Genomic DNA, 20,272 nt, shown 5'->3' on the forward strand with positions numbered 1-20,272 from the left:
CGGTCGCTAATTATTTCCTAATACAGAGCACATATTGTGCTTTTAGGACCTCGTTTAGCATTGTTGGTAAACAAGGCAGCCCTAATAAGCCTGTGTGCTCATCACTGAAGGTAATGCAATCAAGAATTACACAGCAGGGGAAATGGAGGCTCCCTGTGCCTGATTCACTGATTGGCTTACTACAAACATGAATCGCTCTATTGGTTTTTCCTTTCAAAGAGAGGCTGTGTGGCAACAGGTAAACGAGGAGAGTGTCATCTGTGTTTGTTCAGTTTGCTTTGGCCGGCTCGCAGGCAGGGCTGCGTTAAGACTTGGATGATTTGAGTGAAAGGCGGTTTAATAAGGCTGACAGTGAATCACTACTTGTTGCTAGGTCTTTCCATCATCATCCCCCCAAAAAACTGAGCGCTGACATAAAATTGATCCCACGGGAGTAAACAGGGAGCTGCTGCAAGGATTTTTGACACAGCTGTCTGTTTGACTCATTTGTGTTAGACAAACATCAAGTGACATCTTTTCCAACAAACAGGGACGTATCTGATTGTGTGTCGTTTGGCAGTAAGCTGCAGCCATACTAGCACAGCCCTAATGAGTGAAATGTATTGAGATTGTTTGCAAGAACCACAAGAAAAAAATGGTTTTATGGGAATATTTGTTCTGTAGAAAGTAGTTCCAGTGAAACCTGTTCACATTGTGGATTATTTTGCACACTTGTCACCACCCAAAAAGATCACCAAGGTTACAATTAGTCCTCTGAAAATTATCATTTTGAGATTAATTAATACCAAGCATGTCATGATATCTGGTCAGAAACGGGGCTAAATAACGCTCCAAATTTAGGCTAATTTTGGTGAGGAAAAACTGGTATGGCCATTTTCCAATGGTCCTTTGACCTCTGACCTCAAGATATTGAATGAAATTGGTTCTATGGGTGCCCACCACAATTCTCTTTGTCTTTGCAGACAAATATCCATTATTAAAAGTTTCAGTCTTAAGGCAAAACATAATGTTTATTATAATTAATCCAGGAAATGTCCTGATTACTTAGTTATTATTATGGAATGACAGCTATAGTTTTGACATAACAGTCTTGTTCAGGAACAAAACAGCTCAACATTATTAAATAGCGTATACAACACAGGCTTGTCTTTAAATCCATTTACATTTACATATTGTAGGAGGAGAAAGTAGCTGCCTAATTCATATGCCATTTAAGAATTACTCTAATAAAAAAAAGTATAATCAACAGCTTAGGTTATACAGCATGTATGTTTGTCTGTGAAAGCCTGGGAATAACAATCAAGCTGTGTTGTTTTGATAAGATGTCTAAAAAATGTTTTATAAATAGTCTTTTTCCATTTTGCACTCAAAGCAATATCAATGAAACTGATGTTTGTTTATTCATTTTTAAAATGGCCTGTTTCTGTTTTTGCAAATTAACTCCTGTTTTTGAACAAATATATAAAACATAACCCTGGCTTGGACTGGGAGTTTAAAAACAGAGGCCTTAAGGGACAGATCTTACAAACAAATTCAGAGTAAATTATATTAGGAATAATTTGGAAAAGGCATATGTATACGTTGTATATATCTATTTATGTTTCCAAAACACATTTAGTCATTGAATCAGTGATCAACTGTCAGTTATAAGCAGAAAATGAACCCACAACATTTTAGCTTGAGTTTCCGAAAAAAGACCCAGAAGCGGAGGCAGAGGCAGTGGGTCGTTTTTAAGAGGATTTATTAAGGAAGCACACAGAGGGTAGGCTGTGGAGGGAAGGCATGCGGCATGCAGGGTGGATCAGCATAATGGAGAAGGGGGTCACGGAACAGACAGGTGGTGTGGTAAGAGATATCCAAATACAGAGGCAGGAGAACGAGAAAAAAAGATGAGTTTTCCAGGAAAAAACACTAAAGAGAAAACTGTTTCAAGAATAATTTTAGCCCAGAGCAAACATATTCCACAAGGGTTGAAAACAACCTGCAGCAGAGTAGTGGGAAGCCCTGGGTTCTTGAAGTGAGGCTGCTGATGAGATGATGAGACAGGTGTGGACTCAGAAATGGAGGGAAAACAGGAAAGCCACGCCCTCCACACACACAATACTGGGGAAACAGGTAAGGAGCGGAGGAGAACACAAGAGGGGGAAAAAAGCAAACAGGGAGACAGAAAACACCCGGTCTGGCTGACTGGAACCGTGACACAACAACAGTTATGATGATTACGTTTAAGTCAAAAAGCTTTTCACCTGCCTGTTCTAGCTTCTTACATGTGCATTGTGCTGCCTTGGCCTGTTTCATATCAGTATAAATTGAATATATTGGGCTGTTCAATTGTTGGCTGTCACCTTGAGCACTGGAAACATGACAGGAATGTTCATTATTTTTCATCCAGAGTTAATTTAAAAAAATGGAGAAAAGCCATTCTTAATATGAATAAACCAACTCCAGTTTGTCTGATTTTCCCTTGAGTGCAGAACAAAAATACAGGATTTATGAAATGGCAAAAGTTTCAGATGTTTTATTAAAACCACCCAACACCAGTGTGGTTAATATTCCAGAGATATCTGTTCTCCAATTTTATAGACAAAATCAATAAAAGATTAGCCGGGTTTTTTTTTTTTAGCTCTAAAGGTTACATTATTTTCATTTACTGTGTCGGTGGAAGCACAAACTTCAGTATATCTCCAAATCTCAGCAGATAAAAATGTAAACTGCATGGTCAATTATCACCAGGGATTAAGTGAGATCATTTATGACCCCTTCATGCTGCACCTGATTAATGGGATGAAACTTTCTCTGTCACTCACACACTGACAAAGTCCCAGAGAGTCTTTTCTAGCAGTACATTTGTATTCACTTCTTTGTTTTTGAGCTCAGATTTGACCCTTATTATGGAGCAGAAAGTGAGTGTTTGTGTGTTGCTGACCTCGGTCACTCTGCCCCTCTTGTTTCCTGTGTCTGCAGATCATGTTGTGTGTGAAGAAGAGTTTAAGTACGCCATGCTGGCCTTAAACTGTGTGTGCCCGGGTACCTCGACACTCATCACTCTATTGATCCACTCCTCCAGAGGACAGTAAGTTCACTTCTCTTTCTGTCTCTCTCCATATCCCTCCTTTTTTATCTTATTGTTCATAGTACAGTCCAGACAGTAAAATATACTGTTGTTATGGTGAGACTGAGTCTCCTCGCTGTCACTCAACTTTTGTTTTTTTTTAGAGCGGCGCCTCAAGAGGCCTTCAAGCAACGTGTAGGAGCTTTTCAAGCCCTCAGCAGGTAGGATTCATCCCATCTGTATTCACAGCCAGGAGCACTGTGATATAGTATGGTTCAAAAGTCTCCCAAATCCTCTGTAAACATCCATAGTCTGCACACTCTGCTGAAAAGAAGGAAAGGGTTATTATTTAGAAACGTATTATTTAGAAACATCTTACACTTAATGTTGGAGCGACTATAAAAAGCACCAGAATTCATGTGATGCACAAAATCTTCGATGTGTGGCATGATACCAGTAATTAAAAAGGCACAAGTTCAAATCAGATGTCTATGAAGGTATTATTGGAGCAAAAAGACTGAGCACATGTAACAGTTAAAAAGGACCAGGCTGGAATATGGTGCCAAACACATTCACAAGTATCAAAAAATCTGAAATTATAGACAAAATTTGCACTACCACAAATCATATATGAACTCACGCACTAAGAGATTAATGCAGTTGTAGTTATTAATTGATAAATATTGCACAGTTGTGCAACTGTCATTGTGTTATTCACATACTCATTTGCAGATGTGCAAATTGTGTCCCTAACTTCAAATTCTTCGATACATGCATGTGAATGTGTTTTGCAACATTTTCATTGCAGCAACTGTTCAACTCATAAAGTTGGAATAAAATATTTTTTTAACCTTTTCCAGTAAATGATTGTGACAATGGGTTTTTTTCTCGACAGATAAAGTGTGTATCTTCTCAGGACTTAATTAATCAATATCTCTGAAACATATCACAATAAAAAGGAAACCACAATTAACAGAGGATTGTATCTGAAACCAAAATGATTCCAACTTTATGGACCACCATGTAAAAATGTGTGTATTAGTTTATTAGTTGTAATATTTTTTACAACTAAGAATTCCACTGTCACCGCTGCCCAGTTGTTTACCTTCACAGATGTCCTTTAAAATAAAACTCTTATTGTATTTTTTCATTGGGTTACACCTTAGTATGTATATGACTCTCATCTTAAAGCCACAATGTATGACCCTGACATAAATAATAAGGTATCCAAACAAAAACAAACCTGCTTGTACTCCTAAAACAATAAGTAAAATCAAATTAGATATGGGAAGAAAATCCAAGTTGATACATTTTCAAAATGTGTCATTTAAGCATGCATTCATATCTTAAAGAAATGGTAATTAATATGCACTATAGCTTGTGTCTGATGAGTTCAACATTCAAAAGCAGGGTGTTTTGTAAGTCTGCTTCTATATCTGGACGTGTTGCCATTTGGTTTATTGGCTGTGACGATGCGACATGACTAGGATTCGTCCTCCTCCTCTCCAGCCTTACACTTAGTTCCTGTAAACTGCAAATTCTCTATAACACTTGTTTATATAATGCAGTCTTTGTCGCAGGCCACCCACATTCACACTGCCCCCACACCCTTGCTTCAAGCTATCACCTCTTTAGCCTCCATGTCTAAAGTCATATCCCCAGGAGAAAAATGCAGACCACTTAAGAGTGAGAATGTCACATCTGGGACCTATTGTTAATATACGCTGAGTGTCCTTGTGTACATTCATGTGCTGATTGAAGTATTGATCAGCAGCTTTCTGACAGAGATGTAAGATGTTACCGCTGATACCTCGAGTGGAAAAATCCTGTGTGGCCCTGGTGCTGAGCTGGATGCTTTGTGTTACATCTTTTGAAGGTCAGTCTTCCCCCACAGGGCCAATCAATCTTCCTTTTCTTTTTCAGGGAGGGCGGCACATGTTCAGCAGACCAATGGCACCGAACCTACCGTCGCTGCTCGGCAAATGAGGTGCATCACATCCGCCTGGAGGAGAGTAAATTCTTCGGGGAATACCAGGGCAAGAGTTTCACCTTTGCCTCCTTTCATGCTCACAAAAAGTAAGTCAAAATGTCAAAAGGCCAAGAAATGAGATCGCACAGCGACCCGTTCTGCTGTTCAGAGCTGACCTTGTCTTTGCGGCTGCAGGTACGGAGTGTGTTTGATCGGTGTACGCAGATTGGACACCACCAACATCCTGCTGAACCCTGGTCCCTGCCACATCATGGGTGCCTCTGATACATGCTTTTACATCAATATCTCCAAAGAGGAGAACTCTGCGTTTGTCAGAGGCCACAGGGAGCCATCGTGGGGCGGCACAGGAGGAAATACCAGGGGAGTGCACCAAACCATCTACCATGGACTCACCCGCCTGCCGGTCCACAGTATCATTGCCAGCATGGGTCAGTCAGTGTTCCCCGACACAAAGACTGCAGAGCATTTACACACTGACCTTCTGTTCACAGTTTCTGTGTTGGTCACACATGCAAACCCGTCATTAAACTGTGTTAGACAGCGGCACAGTCACGGCTGTCAGAATTATGCAGTTCTCACATTTCAAACCTATCTAAAAATATGCAAATCTTTTCAGAGGAATTAACATGTATCTGATTGTAAGTCACACTTGATAAGAGCAACTGCCAAACGAACTGAAATGTCAGATGCTGTGGTTTTACAAACACCCCCCCTGCTGGACAGAATGGGACTGTACAGCACACTTTTTTTCAGTGCTCTCACCATAGCCTGGGTCCATTCCGGTTACAATACTACCATACCAGAAAAAAGGTTTTAGTATGTTCCAATACATTGCAATTCCAAAAAATACCACGATATCCTTCTGCATCTGATTGCCTTTTCAGTTTTTAACCCAGCATGCTTTTCTGGCTATTCTGACCAGGGGTGTACCAATACATTGATGTGTAACGATATATTAATATACAATATTATCAATGTAAAGTTATAATACCGATACAGATCGTCATCATCAAGATGCACCTTTATTTTGAAATCCCCACTATATATTTATTCTTTTTACTAAAAAGCTTCTTTTTTTTCCATTTAAGTGGCTAGGAGATTGTGTTAAATGGACACATGACATTGTCTCATATCAATCGCAGGCCCCTGAATTTGATTTAATTTGATTTGATTTAATTGAATTTAATGAAAATTGTATCATTGTTAGACTTTGATATACTAGCAAACACCATATAGTTGTCCAAAGAATTGATATAATACTGTATTGTGATTAAACTTATGATTTACACCCCTAATTCTGACCCATATTCCTCAGTGCAGCATATGAGCAAGAGGGTCAAAGTTCAAGGCATAATATTATGATGAAGTTGTATGTCCCAATTGTGTGCATACAACAGTATATTCTTTGTTCGGGCAGCTGCAGTACGCGCTAAAAGTACAAAGAGAAAGTATGGAGAGTAACATATGAATGAGGGATTTGCACACATCATGTAGGGCAGGGATGGGCAACTTAAATGCTGGAGGAGGCCACTATTTTCATCGACGCTACCACAGGGCCACATATAGGACCGTAAACTTCACGAGATATGATGAAACTGCAATTTTAAATATGTTTACAGTGCAGTAACTTAACATATTTCACGCTCAAATGCATGTATACGCCTAACAGTATAAATAGGAATATAAAAGGTTTGAAGTAGGGCTTCAACTAACGATTGTTTTCATTATCGATTTATCTGTCAATTATTTAAACGATTAATCGATTAGTTGTTTGGTCAATAAAATGTTGAAAAATATCAATCAGTGTTTCCCAAACCACAAGATGACCTCATCAAATCTCTTGTTTTGTCCACAAAACAAAGAGATATTCAGTTTATCGTCATATAGGAACAAAGAAACTAGAAATATTCACATTGAAGAAGCTGAAATCAGAGAATTTGGACTTATTGTCTTTAAAAAACTGCTCAAACCAATTATTCCATTATCAAAATAGTTGACGATTAATTTAATTATCGATTATTGTTCGATTAATCGAATAATTGTTGCAGCTCTATTTTGAAGCAAATAAAAAATAACCACTTCCTGTGATTTCCTTTTTTTTAGTGCAACAACAGCAGACCAACATTAATTGCAAGGAGTAATTTTGTGCATTTCTACGCTGCACTTTTAATATTTCATGCTCAAATGCATGTAGTTGTACTGAGGGCCACTTCAAGTGAGGGTGTGGGCCATATGCGGCCCCCAGACCTCCAGTTGCCCATCCCTGATGTAGGGGGTTTGAACCTTTCTTTTGCTTGATCTCTGCCTTGATGATCATTGTGGTTGTGTGTTTATGTTCCAGGCACAGTGGCCATCGACCTGCAGGACTCCAGTGACAGCAGCCCAGAAGGCCAGGAGCCGGGCAGCACGGTGCTGGGCAGCGGGAGAGGAAGCAGGAACAGCTCCAGGACGGAGATGAGCGGCGCTAACACTCTGTCCCTGCCCGCCATGGGAGAGGCAGCCGAGGAGAGGCGGCACAGCATCGCCCCCGTCCTGGAGCTGGTTGATGGTGTCAACAACCCCACCTTTGACCTGCTGGGAGACCAGTCAGAGGACGAGGGAGGCGAAGAGGGCAAAGAGGACAGCGACCGAGATGAGAGCGCCCACTGGTGGGGTCGACACTGCGAGTAAGTTCTGAAGATGCTGTTTGAATTGTTGTTAATAGGATTATTCATGGGCACAGGCATGAACCACCACCACATCTTCTACATAAGAGCAGGGACCACGTTATGGTGGTTAGCCTCTTTTTGTTGTTGTTCTGTGTCTCTTTTTGGTAATTTTTTGTGTTTTGTGCCTCTTTGTGTTCATTTTCTGTCTGTGTTGTTGTTTTATGTGTCTTTGTAGTTGTTTTGTGTCTCTTTGCGGTCATCTTGTGTGTCTTTGTTGTTGTTTTGTATATATTTGTTGTTTTGTGTGTCTTTGTTGTTGTTTTGTGTCTCTTTGTGGTTATTTGGTGTGTCTTTGTTGTTGTTTTTTGCCTCTTTGTGGTCATCCTGTGTGTCTTTGTTGTTGTTTTGTACATATTTGTTGTTTTGTGTCTTTGTGGTTGTTTTGTGTGTCTTTGTTGTTGTTTTGTACACATTTTTTGTTTTGTGTCTCTTTGTGGTTATATTGTCTGTCTTTGTTGTTTTGTGTCTCTTTGTGGTTGTTTTGTGTGTCTTTGTTGTTGTTTTGTGTCTCTTTGTGGTCATTTGGTGTGTCTTTGTTGTTTTTTTGTACATATTTTTTGTTTTGTGTCTCTTTGTGGTTGTTTTGTGTTTCTTTGTTGTTGTTGTCTTGTGTCTTTTGTGGTCATTTTGTGTGTCTTTGTAGCTGTTTTGTGTCTATTTGTGGCTGTTTTGTGTCTCTGCGTTGTTGTTTAACATGTCTTTGTGGACTCCTGAGTCTGTGCCCATTAGGCCTGTTCAGTAATCCATCTATGGACATACTGAAGGTTAAACTTGCTCAGAGGTAACTGTGGGTTTGTGCTACAGGTGGGTAAAGGGATACCCTCTCAACTCTCCGTACATCGGTAGCTCGCCTGCGCTATGCCACCTTCTTCAGGAGAAGATGCCTTTCTGCTGCCTGCGTATGGACAAGGTATTGGATTTAAATTGTTTGCTGTTTAATTTACAACTTCACATTGCTGTCGTCCTCCATGTCTGCTCTGCTTCTCTCCTAGGCTTGTCACCACACCCTTTTTGAGGACGCTCGCTCCTATGGCTTCAAAAACAAATTGATCATTGTGTCTGCGGAGAGTGCAGGAAACGGTCTGTACAACTTCATTGTGCCTCTTCGAGCCTACTACCGACCCAGGAAGGAGCTTAACCCCATTGTGCTGTTGCTGGAGAGCATGTAAGGACACGTCTACGTTATTTGGTGTGATGTGCTGGCCATTCGAAAACAGCTTTAAAGTGGAATAGGTTCTCTGTCAGTGTTACCAGAATCGTAGCTCAACAGTTACGCTACAAATCTAGGTAGCGCAGGATGGTAAAATGGGTCCTTAAATAGCCAGTGGAGGAGAAAAACTGAGCTATTTAAGGTCACCGTAAACATGATTTGTGAAAGGCTGAATGCTTTCAGGACAATGCGTTTCGCGGTCCTGTGTCGTGCATCGTGGCTGGTACACAAACGCAGTCAGCCAAATGAGAGTGGAATCCAATAAAAAGGCAATAAAATGCTGAGTCACTCCAGTGTAGTGCTGTTATTTTCAGCTTTCTCCGCAGGCAGCTTGACTGTGTTGTATTTCTCTGTTTGAGTGAGGGGGGTCTGTCTCTGTGGGGACGTTCGCTCTTCATCATGGCACATATAAATCTCTCCTGGTAGGAATCTCAAGTCTATTTGTGTTTTGATTGGTTCAGACCTGAAGCAGACTTCCTGGAGGCAATCTGTTTGTTCCCCATGGTGTTCTACACAGTGGGCTCCATCGACAAGTAAGACAAACCAAAGCTCCCCGCTGATTCCTTTATACATCCTCCCTCGTTTCATCTTCTACTATTCCCTTAATCTTTAATCATGTATGTGCTTTTGCTCTTCTGAAACGACTTAGATTACTCTTTGACTTATTCATACTGCCCTTCAGCATCTCTCTCTCTCTCTCTCTCTCTCTCTCTCTCTCTCTCTCATGCTGTCCACAGTCTGGACAGTTTGCTGCGATGTGGGGTCACTTTCGCCGACACCATGGTGGTGGTGGACAAGGAGAGCTCCATGATTGCAGAGGAGGACTACATGGCTGATGCAAAGACCATTGTCAATGTGCAAACACTCTTCAGGTCTGCTTTTCCCAAATTTGCTCTGCAATCCATGAATGTATTATCAGAACTGAATACCGGACCCAAAGGTGGGGACCATTCAGTCCAATAAGAAGTGCTCACCTGGTGCATACAAGCCTCCAGGAACAGCAGGCTTTTCATGCATGTTTTACATAGTGGTTGGAAATGATAACTTCCAGGTCTGTCATGTGATGCCATTGGCCCTAAAACATTAATATTGGGAATCTGTTATTCAAGCGGCACCAACTTTCCATTACAAACACTTCAGGCAAAAACATTGTTTTTTCATGCACTGGTCAATTTTGAGGTTTTGGGCTATTTTTCTCCCATAACATGACTTCTCTCAGAATAGTGGGTGAAAAAACATCCAAAACAAACATTTAGGTGGATATTTTACTATATTTTCTAGATTTCTCCTAAATTCACTAAAAGTTAGCGTTCTATTGCAACATGTAGTACCGCGAACATAATCTAAACCTCGTCATCACAAGCCGAGTTAGCTCCCTCTCTCCTGCACAATATTATGTGTTTCAGATGTTTCAAATTATTGTTGCTATGAACTGGTTTCAATATTTTGTCTTCAAATAGTAATTTCCATTAAGAATGCATAAAATCTTCAAAGGCTGTTTTCTCAAAATTAGTTTTTCCCTATGGTTTTTCCTCATCCTCTGAGTCATAAATCTCAACTTCAGCAACACTTACAGACACCAAACTTTCCACTTTATTCCTGACTATATTCTGAAGTTTTTTTACAGAGAGGTTTGTCTATGCATCATTCATACCTTGATCTATAGAATATTTTGTCCCAAAAATCATGACGAAAATTGATTTTTATATGGCTTTTGGCAGTATTTTCTGATTTATGGAGTGATAAAAGGAGATATCCCAATTTCCTTCTGTAAAAAAATTAATGTAATATATCAACAGAATACAATAATAACTTCTAACTGCTAGGTTTTATGTCTAGGAAATTGAATGAGCCCCCACCTCATTTGCATATCTTAGCTTAAAATTTAAAAAAACTTTTTAAAATATTGTCTTATTGCAAATTTCAAAGGAAATACTATGCTATTGCTCTATGGGACCCATTATTCTCTCTCCCTGTCTTCTTCCTCACAGACTTTTCCCAGCTCTGAGTATAATCACTGAGCTCACCCATCCAGCCAACATGCGATTTATGCAGTTCAAAGTCAAAGACCACTATTCTCTGGCTCTGTCCAAACTGGAAAAGGTAAAAGCTCTCGTTGCCTCAAACCAATACTGTACTTTCTTTCTCTTTTTCCTCACCCAGCCTTCAGAGGTCATAATGAAAAAAACAATGAGAACACACGCAGCAGACTGTTTTGCATTATGAAAGCCATCTTTTATTTAGTATTCTCAGTGTGATTTAGAAATATAACCACTCTGAAGTATTACAGCGAACATTTGGAATGGATTATCTGCTTTTTTTCTTTCTTTCTTTTTTACATTTCTCTTGTTATTGTTGCTCCCTGTGTGGCAGCTAATGAATTTCCCTGTGTGACATCAATAACATTCATCAATAAATGAGTAAATTAGTCACTGTTTGACATCACACATTGAAATAGATTTACATTATTATGAGATAACTGTTTTTGACAGTTCTAGCAGTGATCTGCTGTGTCACATCATAATTGCTATGGCAATATATGCTGGGAAACTGGTTGAATTTGCTTTATTGAACCATGAAAACAGAAAATGAGTCAAACTACTAACTATAAACCTGGTTTACTTTTGTAAACTCTCTTTATGGAAGAGCTTCCTGCTGGCTTTGCATATTTTCTTGTTTTTTGGGCAATGCATGTTAGTGTGTTTTCTAGTTTAATCCCACTTTTAAGTGATCTTGCGATGTTACGTTGCTGTCAGTACCTGCTGGACCTAAAGCTTGACTGTGAATAAATAAGAAAGAAAAGATGAAGAAAAGATTTCTAGGTGCAGGTCAGACGATGATGCTTACAAAGACTTGTGTAATCAGAAAGAAATACCTGTGTGTGTGCGTCTGTGTGTGTCTCTGTGTGGGTGTTTGGTCCATAGAAGGAAAGAGAGAAGGGCTCCAACCTGGTGTTTATGTTCCGACTGCCCTTCTCTGCGGGGAAGGTGTTCAGTGTCAGCATGCTGGACACTCTCCTCTACCAGGTATCTCAAACACAAACTCTTCACTGACAGAAAAAAAGCAAAATGTGGCAAAATGCACAATATCATCTGTTTCTGTTGACTTGAGTGTTGTTTATTGTTTATTGGATCCCCATTAGTTGTCACCATGGTGACAACTATTCTTCCTGGGGTCCCTAAAAAGCAAGACACATCACAGTAACATTCACATGCATCATACATACTGTACACAGTACAAGTATATACACTACCGGTCAAAAGTTTTAGAACACCACAATTTCAAGTCCAATGAACAGCTAGAAAGGGTACAAAGGTAAGTGGTGAACTGCCAGAGGTAAATAAAAAAGGTAGGGTTAACCAAAACTTAAAAATAATGTACATTTCAGAATTATACAAAAAGGCCTTTTTCAGGGAACAAGAAATGGGTTAAAAACTTAAAGCAGTTCTGCAGCAACGGAGGTTGATCAAGCCTTGAAAGTTGCTACCAATTCCGGTGTCCCAATTCAGGTGTCCCAACTTTTCTTGATCACTTACAACCTACAAGTTGCTCCACATTTAAGGGAACTTCTGCAACAGAGTTGGGAAGAACTTTCTGAAGAATATTCGATTTCCATTGAGTGTGTTCAGCTGTTCTATCTGTTAAGGTGGCTACTTTGATGAGTCAAAAGTTTAGAATACATTTTCCTTTCTAAATTGATTCTCTGATTTCTTTTTTAACTTCAATTGTTTATTTGTTATATGCATTAATTTCAGAGTACACTGAGACATTAAACTGCATCATTTGCAATAAAATTCTGGAAAAGTTGGGGTGTTCTAAAACTTTTGACCAGTAGTGTACATACAAGCACCTACACATACATACTCACAAATATACACATATACAAATATACACAGACACATTCAGAGATCAGTTCATTAAGAGTTGTCTCTGTACAAGTTTAAACAGTTGTTGTGTTCTCCTGCCAGTCATTTGTGAAGGACTACATGATCTCCATCACCAGACTGCTGCTGGGTTTGGACTCCATGCCCGGCTCAGGCTTCCTTTGTGCTGTGAGTACCTGGACGCAAACTGCTTGAATTCAGCGGAGTGTGAACTGGCTCTGATTATGATCACTGTGTTGTTTGTTTTCTAGATGAAAATCACAGAGGATGACTTGTGGATCCGCACTTATGGCAGGCTCTACCAGAAACTATGCTCCTCCACTGGAGACATTCCCATCGGCATTTACCGCACAGAGGCACACAAGCTTCCAGTCTCTGAGGTCAGCAGATGCTGTTATTTTGTGGCTATTTTCAGCTTTTTAATTTTACATATTTCAGATAATTTGGCTGTGTTAATCCATATGGTATACATTATGGCAAGGGTGTGAGGTTGTTTTTTTGAAAGTTGCAACCACAGCATGTATAGTACGTCTATAATAAACTATAATACACATACACACACACACACACACACACACACACACACACACACACACACACACACACAATACACACGCTCAAGAACAGTATATAAGCAGTATAAAATCATGCATTCTGTTATATATTAGGCTTTCAATCTAGAGCCCTGCCTTAAAAAAAAATTCTATTCTACTATAAGGAGAAAAAAATGACCAGATTGAGCCAGTTTATCATGTTTGCCCTGTGGGGCAAATAAATATTATTTTCCTATTTTTCACTCGGGTTATTGCTGCTGTATTATGGAGCACTGCAGTGTTTGATGCAATGCGTCAAAACAATGTTGTTGCTCATCATTAACACATACCAGACTGCACAGAAAATCACAACTCAGTGAAAGTAGAAAGTTTGCAGTAATTTTTGTCAAGGGTAACTAGTGGGAGTTGGTTTTTTTTGCACACACAGCACAAAAAATGCCGCCATATCAGTGATGCAGCTAATCATTGACATATCCTTGACTGTGAAAAAAACAACAACAATTTAGTGCAAATTTAGTATAATATAGAAATATTTTAATTTCAATGTTGTTTTTTCATTGAACAGTTGTTTTATGTAAACAAACTGATATTTAAAGGGTTTAAAATCTGAAATTGAATATTTATGTGTTAGTTTTGTTAGAAGAAAGTAATACAAATGTATAACATTTTTGTCCGTTAAGGACATCAGAGCAACTTTTTTTCAAGTGATGCACAGGACTTAAATGAACACGCTTCAAATCCAAAGCCCTGCTAGCACCCTCTAGAGGCCATATAGTTCATTGCAGCCTACAATTAAAAAGAGTTGGTGAAGCAAACAAAATACTGGTGATTTTGATATTTCTAAATCCTACCAGTAGCAGGGATAAAAATATGAAAAGGTCACAAGGTTTATTCAGTTCTCCAGAATAAGATTTCATGGATAATGAGATATTTTACATAAAACTGGCTTTCTAAAGATCTCCCCTGTTAATACTCCCTTTCTCTTTCTGTCAGCTCCTACAATGTCACTATTTCTTTCATTAACTGCAAAAAAAAAACAACAACAAATACAACAACAATCAAGGTTCTTCTTTACAAATGCTAATTTCATTCGTACTTGTTTTGCCAACAAGTTATGGAGATCTTAGTTTTGACATGTGTATTCATCACATGAGACAGACATACAAATGCAACAAAAACCACCTTGCATAGACAGAAAGAAGTCGACATATTAGACATTTTTCGGCAGTGACAATTGCCAGTTTTTCCCAATGTGGAACTGGTATTAATTTTTGAAAGAAAAACTAGGGACGCAGCGAATAAAAGATGAAGACGATTGTTGTACTTTTCATTATATGCAACGGAGTGTATCTTTCTCATCATTCATTTAATGATAAGAAAGTATTAATTTCTCTTCTTGAGGAATCACAGATAGCACTGGTGAAGAGCTGACTTAATGAAATCAGAGAGGAAATTAAAGGTTTGTGCGTGTGTCCCAGTCCCAGGTATCCATCACGGTGGAGGACTACGAGGACACCAGAGAACCCAGAGAGCCCCTTTTGTCCCGGTCGGGTGCTCACCGTAACTCCACCTCCTCGGAGCCCATCTCCACCTCCTCCCACTCGTCAGACCACCCGCTGCTCAGGAGGAAGAGCATGCAGTGGGCACGGCGGCTGAGCAGGAAGGGGGGTCGGAGCTCCAGCGGGGCCAAGGGGGGTCCGGGCAGCGCGGCGGAGAGGATCAACCAGCAGAGACTGACCCTGTTCAGGCGCTCTGAGAGGCAGGAACTCAACGCCTTGGTGAAAACCAGGATGAAACACTTGGGCCTTTCTCCAACTGGATTCAGTAAGTATAGTGTAAAGTATATAGTTTGAATAGTTATTCATGGTCACCCATAAAGTTGTTTTCAGACACATCCTCTGTTTATTCCTATTTAAATGCAGCAGTTATCACTTTAGAAAAGGGTGGTTTATAAAGTTTTGAGAAGATACAGGCTACACTTTATCTGTTTATAATAAATCACATTGTCACAATAATTTAATAGAAAGAGGTAAAAAAGAACATTTTTTTAACAACTTTGTGAGCAACACATACATACATACATACATACATACATACATACATACATACATACATACATACATATATACATACAAATGACAGATTATCAGCAATGCATACTTAAAGCATCAAAAGTACTCATGGTACAAAAAGAAATATATATAATATTTATATTTTTGTTGAATACTATATCATATTATTCAATATCCTAATGAGTTAAAAAGTGAAATGAGTAATTGACATGAATAGTTTTGATACTTACTGATTATACTTTAATTTTACTGTGCTCTTACTGTACTTTTAACTCATTAGAATTGCAGGACTTTTTTCTGTATTAAAGTATTTTAACATTGTTGTATTGGCACTTTAACTCCAGGAAAAGCTCTGAGTTCTTCCTCCACCTGTTGTTGTTGTTGTTGCTTGTGCATTTTTATCTAAATTTGTCTTCTTGTCTTGTGACTCACAGTAATGAAGGCTCTATTCTGTGTGTGCGGATGTTGCACAGCCTGCTGTATATCCTGTGCCTATTTTATTTCCTGCATCACTCACCTCTCCTCTTCCTGTGTCAGATGGGATGACAGACCAAGGGAACAGACTGTCTTATATCCTCATCAACCCTTCTCCAGACACCAGGCTGGAGCTGCACGATGTTGTGTGAGTACACAGCGCCAAATGTAATTGATTGCACTGTAAAATAAACACGGCATGAAAACTATAACAGAATTATATTTGCCGCCGCTGTCTGTGCCCCATCTGCAGGTATCTTATCAGGCCGGACCCCCTCTCTCTGGTGCCCAATCAGGGTAACAGCAGGAAGTGCAGCGCTGGGATCTCGGAGAGCCACAGGTTTGATACGCAGGACAGCACCCATCTGTGAGAGACAAAAAAAAGAGACAAATATACTGTCAGAACACTGCCAGTGAGAGGACACACAACAACTCTAAAGAGGACACAGCGAGATGGAAACAGATGCAACCAGGTGGCACACGGCCCTCGTATTTTCTCCACTTTCAGTCTCGGTGAACTGATAGGTGCTGGTCTTGCATGGATGTTTTCGAGAACGATGGGAATGTTTTATTTATGCACCTTTCTATTTTCAAAGCGGAGAGCTGCGGACACAGAAGTGCATTTAATGAAAAACTGTATGTATTTATATCTGTGTATGTGCATGTTATGTACTGCATCATGTATGTGCAGTGTGTGCGTGTGTGTATGATGTAAGTGTGTGAATGAATGTGTGTGTGTGTGTGTGTGTGTGTGTGTGTGTGTGTGTGTGTGTGTGTGTACTTATAGTTTAAGAGCAAGACACTGCCAGTCTGATCAGGACAGCAAAATGAAAATCTGCTGCCAAATGAAGGTCAAAGGATGTTTTTCTGTGTCCTTCTCTGTGTTGTAGGTGTGTTTTGTCAGACTTAATGTTGTTTGACGTTTAGGAAAGTGACACTACAGTGCACACATCCCTTTTTTGGGTCTTCATAAAGCCTTTTTAAAACTTTTTACCTGTTGCTTACATAGTCAAACACACACATTCGTTTTACGCTCACCAGCAGCGGAGGAATCCAAAGAGCACCAGTCTCAACAGGTCACACGAGTAGACAGACAGCATGCATCGTCAGGGTAGGGCATTCACTCACAATGCTGTCTCAGTTATGTTATTGTCCTGAATTATGTGAGTCCTCTTAGAACAAACCTGTTCCTGAGTTTATTGTTCGCCCTCCTGTTGTTCCTTAAAGTCCCACCCCTCTCTGCTTCTGTCAGTCAGTGAGCCGTCCTGCAACCAGCTTGCTTTTTCTGACATGCATGTTAGAGATGCAGGAGATGGACAAAATAACAGGAACATATACCACAACATGATGCCATCCAGTACAATAGCCCTGCAATAAATACTACCTTTGTGAAGCTTATAATGTAACGTTTTTGAGAGACGCAGCTCTCAGTTTTGAAGCTGATTTATAAGCTTTACAATTAAATATCTGCTGTATTTATTGCATTATAAATATCCACTTTAACAAGTAAACACGTATCATTTAATTTGGTTTTCAAAGGAAAAAATCTCATATGAAAGATGTGCTGCTATGTTCTTTTTGTTTAAAGTGTACCTTATTTCTAAGATTTTCAGTTGTCATAAGAAACTTATCTGTCTTATTAAATTATATGACTTGTTAGGGTGGACATTTATGCCGTTTGTTTACTAAAGGATTTGCAAGCCTCTCCTTGCAATCTTTTGTCAGAAATTCTGAATGTGCCGTTTCACAAAGAAACGGTGCAGCCATGTGGTGGGAATGCTGACCTGCATCCCTGCCAACACCACTGCTGTAGCTTTAGTGCCATTATAACAGATGAAAATATGTACATATTAAAGTCAGTCATTATAGCTTGCCATTGCTTTATTGCTGTCTTGGTGTCAATTTGTGCAGCTTTAACCAGAATCTATCTATTAATAATTGTGATCATAGCTAAATTTTATTTTTTTAACGAATCACTCATTTGATACTGTATGTCCTTTGTGTGTTTTGTCAAGCTCATGATCCTGAGCTATTCAGACTTGGATACGCCAACACTGTGAATGAGTCACACTAAATGGCTCCAATTAATTTACTGTTATGCCCCAGGGCTCGCCAGATACAATACTAAATGGTAAGATAAGCTTTAATCTATCTATAAAAGCAAGAAGCGTGTGTGTGTGTGTGTGTGTGTGTGTGTGTGTGTGTGTGTGTTTGTGTGTGGGCATGTCTCGCTGACCATTAGGCAGACAGACCTAAGATTTCGTATTCTGCTTGCTCATGGCACGAAGGTGTGCATCCTCGATTTTGAAGATTTTTGAATTCATTTTTCAAAATATCATTATTTACGTAGGACGTGTTGCAGCATTGCACTGTTTCCGATCGGACGCCTTTTTCACCTGATTCTGTTTTAGAAATCGCAGTCATTGTGGAGCAATGGAAAACTGCTTGCACGTGACCATTGCAGTGTCCCTTTCTGAAGAAGAGTCTGTGTTGTGTAGTATGTAGGGGCACATTTGGGCGTGCATGTGAAAATGCGCGTGAACACATGATTATGCATGACCGTGCATGACCCCCTACGTCATCCCCTACGTGACATTTACTTATATTCTCAAATATTTGGCGGCTATTGTTTTTTTTTGCCATTGTAACAGTTTGGTCCTCAAAGTGTTTTGTCATGAATCTGTGAGTATATTTGTTTATTTTTTACACTATAGAGCTTTGATTCATTCATTCAATTGTAAAGGAATAATAACCTACATGTCCCCTTGTGACTAATCAACAGTTTGGACTTAAATGTTGTGTGTTACCACACAGACCTCTTGAATTATTGCACTAAAAAATGAAGACGGACAAACTAAAATAAACTGGGGTCGGGACGAAATAGCTGCAAAAAATATTTGAAAACTCAAGTAAAACTTTTACATCTTTGGCAGTTTTATTGATTTTTTTCTTGATTAGAATTCTATAACAAATATATAGTATATAGAGCATATAACTTTATTTTAAATGGCAGCAATTTTATAAATAATTTACTGTGAAGACTGTGAACAAATACTGTGAAGAATATGTTACTTTTAAATGGAATACTACAGCTGGAGAGCCTAGTCTGGAATTTTAAGTGGCTTTAGATTTCCAAAAAGCAATCATGTATTTAAGGGTAAGGCATCAGTAATACTGATCAACCACTTTCGGCATTTTATCTTAAATGTCTTTCTGCGTAACAGTTTAACATTATGGGATGTACTTCCTTCAGTTAACATAATTATGCTGCTATCATCTGGATATAGTTTATTCCTGCCTGTGTCTGTATAATGATCAAAATCATTTTAGTTATCTGTCTTAGATGTTTTTCTTTTCTTTTTTTAAATTATTTTAAGTCTTGAGGTTGAAGTCCAAAGTGTTATAATGGCTAAAAAAAGTCATCAAATTGTTGAGATTATAAATAAATGAATGAAATAGAATAAGAATTGACACCTCTTGTCTTATGGTTAGTCACAAGGGGACATGTATTTCACATGGGTGGAGGGGGTGGTGTTGACCAATGTTAAGAGGTCCAGGTTTAATAGTCCTGATCATACATTTTTTACAGTAGTAAACAATGGAGGTTATTTTATTCATTTACATTTGATTGTTTCTTAACTTAGATAGGAATATGGATAGGAATGAAATGGTCACATAGGGGTCAGGCAGCTTTACGTACGTATGCATAATCATGTGTCCATGTGCATTTTTACATGCACGTGGAAAAGTGCCCTATACTACTATTGTGTGTCCAGTCAAGTTGTTTGTTTTTCTATTAATTTAAACCCAAAAAACGTGTACGAGTCCACCCTGTCCCTAAGGAAAGTGGACATCCTGTTCCTTGCTGATATAAGAAAGGGGGGCGGCTTCACCCAGGGGCCCATTACCTCATCATCAGTCCGTGCTAGGAGGCAGGGTTGGATGGGGTTAAAAGCACTGGAAGGGTCAAATAACACGATTATCATAGTACCTTCGTGCTTTTCTTGATGTTCTTTGGGTCAGGAAGTTGATGCTGTTTGTACATTAGTTGTGTTAAGCAATGATTGCAATGCACAAAGTCTAACATGACTAAACATTTTTAGTATTCTAAAGGTCAACTTATTCTACTTTGTTTTCTTTATATATTGGCAAGACTGCATTCTCTCAGTAGATGAGTCAAGCTTTTCTGACTTATCACAGTGACTTGCTCAGTTTTTAAGGTGGAGCCGATCACAGAATACATGACACACACTGCCATCTGAGAATGGGGGTGTGGCCAGGGAATCCAAACATTCAACAGAGGGGTTATATAAGAGCTCAGAAGGGAA

General features: G+C 39.2%; 1 protein-coding gene across 1 annotated transcript in view; it reads left to right on the forward strand.

Annotated features, from left to right (window-relative positions):
- Positions 1-17,817, forward strand: part of LOC131983792 (potassium channel subfamily T member 2) — a 57,589-nt gene extending 39,772 nt beyond the window's left edge. The window contains exons 15-30 of the mRNA XM_059348602.1: positions 2,965-3,073; positions 3,217-3,273; positions 4,976-5,128; positions 5,217-5,470; positions 7,384-7,708; positions 8,555-8,660; positions 8,743-8,915; positions 9,422-9,493; positions 9,698-9,832; positions 10,952-11,063; positions 11,885-11,986; positions 12,929-13,012; positions 13,096-13,224; positions 14,877-15,222; positions 16,008-16,092; positions 16,198-17,817. Coding sequence (XP_059204585.1) covers positions 2,965-3,073; positions 3,217-3,273; positions 4,976-5,128; positions 5,217-5,470; positions 7,384-7,708; positions 8,555-8,660; positions 8,743-8,915; positions 9,422-9,493; positions 9,698-9,832; positions 10,952-11,063; positions 11,885-11,986; positions 12,929-13,012; positions 13,096-13,224; positions 14,877-15,222; positions 16,008-16,092; positions 16,198-16,315 — 2,360 coding nt within the window. The 3' untranslated portion in view covers positions 16,316-17,817. The remainder of the gene's footprint in view (positions 1-2,964; positions 3,074-3,216; positions 3,274-4,975; positions 5,129-5,216; positions 5,471-7,383; positions 7,709-8,554; positions 8,661-8,742; positions 8,916-9,421; positions 9,494-9,697; positions 9,833-10,951; positions 11,064-11,884; positions 11,987-12,928; positions 13,013-13,095; positions 13,225-14,876; positions 15,223-16,007; positions 16,093-16,197) is intronic.
- Positions 17,818-20,272: the final 2,455 nt, after the last annotated feature.

The sequence above is a fragment of the Centropristis striata genome, chromosome 13 (genome assembly GCF_030273125.1).
Source record: "Centropristis striata isolate RG_2023a ecotype Rhode Island chromosome 13, C.striata_1.0, whole genome shotgun sequence".
NCBI classification, from domain to species: Eukaryota; Metazoa; Chordata; class Actinopteri; order Perciformes; family Serranidae; genus Centropristis; species Centropristis striata.